Below are 2867 nucleotides of genomic sequence, written 5' to 3'. Positions count from 1 at the left end.
CACAGGCAGACCCCGCTCCACCCTTTCCCTGTGTTCACCCTTGGATCCCACCATTAATGCAAAACCAAATTCAGGGGTTCTAAACACTCCGGGCTGCTGCCAGAGCCATGATTGCTTTCAGGAACCCTGGCTCCATACTCTGGCTCCACTTGGAGCATGACTAAACTCTCCTGCTGGGGGTAAAGATGGATTCGAGACAGACACAACGGATTATCCCAGCCAGAGGTTGGTGACTCATAAACCCCACAGCTCTGCCACCTCTGCTCCAGATTTCTCCCTGGAGAGGGTCAAATCCTGCAGCTCGGTCCTGGAGTGCTGAGAGATGCCAACACCGCACCAGGACACTCACAGGGTGAGAGAAGGAAGAAACAGGCTGCCCTTTGGGGGAATTTAGGCAAAAATCCACCTTAAGAGAGGGCAAAAACCCACCCTGGGTGGTGATCCAGGCTCCCAACCGGCCACAGCATGGACTCAGACCCTCCTCAGGGCAGCAGCCACCTCTCACCACTCCACACCCACCACCTTGATCCACACGGCCCTTTCCAAGCCAGCATCCAGGCATCCTCAGAGAGCGGAGCGTCGAGCAGAGCTCCCTACAGCTCAGATCAAGCCGGGCTTCTCCTTCCAGCTCAAACCCTTGGATCGCAGATGCCCATGAACGCAATTTCTTCACTGGCCTGGCTGCTGCAATGGATGTCGAGGGAAGGGACAGATGTTGAAGGCCACAGGCCACAGGCCTTTGGTTTCATATAAGCCTCCAGGTATTTCAGGAGCTGCTTTGGTTTCTTTTTAGTGGAGAACTCCAGCTCTAGGAAGGTTAAAGGAAAAGTGTAAGGACAGAGAGAGGTTTGGAGGGTGTCAGGGCTGCGGCATGCTGCAGGGTGAGGTTTTGACCCACGTATGGTGTTCATGGTGTTCCCTCATGAACGGAGACAATGATGTGAGCATGAAAAGCTCATCGCCCAAAGCCCAGGCAAGCTCGTGCCAGTCTGAGCTCCGTGGGAGATCGCCCTGGGAGGAAAAGCCCAGGAACAGGCAATTGAAGTGGAGCCTGGCACTACAGCTGGGACCTGCTGGAAGCGGGAGCCATTAGCACGGTGCAGCCACATCAGGCTCCTCTGGAGTAAATAACTTCAACAGCTCATTTAGCGCTAGCAAAAAGCTCGGGCAGCTCCACTTACATCCACGCTGCCAACTCCGCTTACGCAACTATGCGGTGGAAAACAAGCCAGCCTGGAGCCAGAACATCCCCATCCATCACCCATCAGAATACTGTAGGTGCTCCCATGGGAGCAATCCAGGGGAAAAACACTCCCTGGAGGACTCGGATCACAGAATCATGGAATGGGTTGGGTTGGAAGGGACCTCAAAGCCCATCCAGTTCCACCCCCCTGCCATGGGCAGGGACACTTCCCACTGGATCAAGGTGATCCAAGCCCCATCCCACCTGGCGTGAACATCTCCAGAGATGGGGCAACCACCACTTCTCCGGGCAACTCTCCACCCCTACTGTGAAGAATTTCTAATGTCCAATCTAAATCTTCCCCCTTCCAATTTAAAGCCATTCCCCCTTGTCCTGTCCGTGCACTCCTTGATCAGAAACACTCTCCAGCTTTCCTGGAGCCCCTTTCCATAATGGAAGCTGCTCTAAGGTCTCCCCAGAGCCTTCTCCTCTCCAGGCTAAACAACTCCGACTGTCTCAGCCTGTCCTTCTACAAGAGGTGCTTCAGCCCTCAGATCATCTCCCTGGCCTCCCCTGGACTCACTCCAACAGCTCCGTGTCCTTCCTATGCTGAGGACTCCAGAACTGGACACAGGGCTCCAGGTAGGGTCTCATCAGAACACAGCAGGGCAGAATCCCCTCCCTGGCCCTGCTGGTCCCACTGCTCTGGATGCAGCCCAGGATACAGGTGGTTTCTGGGCTGGGAGCTCACATTGCAGCTCATATTGAGCTTCTCCTCCCCCAGAACCTCAGGTCCTTCTCCTCAGGGCTGGTCCCAAAACCATTCCCTGCCCAGCCTGGATTTGTGCTGGGATTGCCCCAACCCAGGTGTAAGACCTTGCCCTTGGCTTGGTTGAACCTCAGGTATTGAAAATTCTCATGTAAAGGTTAAAAGTTTGGACCCTGCTGGGGTTTTAATCACTTGGCATTGGGCTCTGCAGGCCATGAAGGCGCTGAAAGTGTCGCGTTTGTCCTCTGGGTCTCTGTTATTTCCCTTGGATGGGGAAGGAGATGGGAACCCTTGAGAAGGAATTTGGATGGGGAAGGAGGGAAAACACACCCTGGAGGACGAAGCTGGAGTCGGCGATGGTCTTGTTCTGCCATTTCCAGAGGCGGTAGAGCTGGAGGAAGGTCGCCGCATAGAGGTCGTTCAGCACGGCGATGACCTGCTGCCGGCGGTTGCACTCCCTGGAACGGGCAGAGAGGGGCTGAGCCGAGGGAGCTGCTATCCCGGCAGCAGAGGGAGCTGCCACCCAGCAGCCGAGGGCGTCGCTTGTGAAGGGACTCTGCTCAACGTGAACCAGCGCTGAACACTGTTTGAGACTCCCAAACCCACCAAAGCCTGGCTACGGAGCTGTCAGCTGCTCCAGACCTCACCTGGAGAGACATTCCTCCCTCAGGGCCTGGATGACGAGGCGGGTGATGTTCACAGACATAAGGCAGAAGGGGAAATTCTGCAAGAGAACGAGCGTTACCTGGCTCACACGGTGCCTTGATGACACCTTTAGCCCTTTCATGCCACATCCGTGCAACCTCAAACCCATGGGATGACAGAGATCCATGGAGGAGAATAATATGACTACGGATACAGGCTTAGATGCGTGCCGTGGTCAAGCTGAGCTTACGTCCAGGCTTAAACCCAACC

At 55.4% G+C, this 2867-nt stretch overlaps 1 protein-coding gene across 1 annotated transcript; it reads right to left on the bottom strand.

The window, feature by feature from the left end:
* Positions 1–629: 629 nt before the first annotated feature.
* Positions 630–2834, bottom strand: LOC128854656 (ELMO domain-containing protein 3-like). The gene is made up of 3 exons (XM_054088789.1): positions 2600–2834; positions 2283–2410; positions 630–808 (listed from the first exon to the last, which is right to left on the bottom strand). The coding sequence occupies exons 1-3, from the start codon at positions 2782–2784 to the stop codon at positions 630–632; spliced, it is 492 nt and encodes a 163-aa protein (XP_053944764.1). The 5' UTR covers positions 2785–2834.
* Positions 2835–2867: the final 33 nt, after the last annotated feature.

This window comes from Cuculus canorus, chromosome 26 (assembly GCF_017976375.1).
Source record: "Cuculus canorus isolate bCucCan1 chromosome 26, bCucCan1.pri, whole genome shotgun sequence".
In the NCBI taxonomy this organism is placed as follows: Eukaryota; Metazoa; Chordata; class Aves; order Cuculiformes; family Cuculidae; genus Cuculus; species Cuculus canorus.
The sequence above is the reverse complement of the archived record's forward strand: the minus strand, read 5'-3'. Positions and strand labels throughout refer to the sequence as shown.

Excerpts from the sequence above, each read along its gene's own strand:
- LOC128854656 (XM_054088789.1), bottom strand. The coding sequence starts at position 2,784 with ATGGATCTCTGTCATCCCATGGGTTTGAGGTTGCACGGATGTGGCATG. Across the intron at positions 2,411-2,599 it reads AGGGAGGAATGTCTCTCCAG|GGAGTGCAACCGCCGGCAGC; the intron begins GTGAGGTCTGGA and ends TGCCCGTTCCAG. Across the intron at positions 809-2,282 it reads CTCCAGCTTCGTCCTCCAGG|AGCTGGAGTTCTCCACTAAA; the intron begins GTGTGTTTTCCC and ends TAACCTTCCTAG.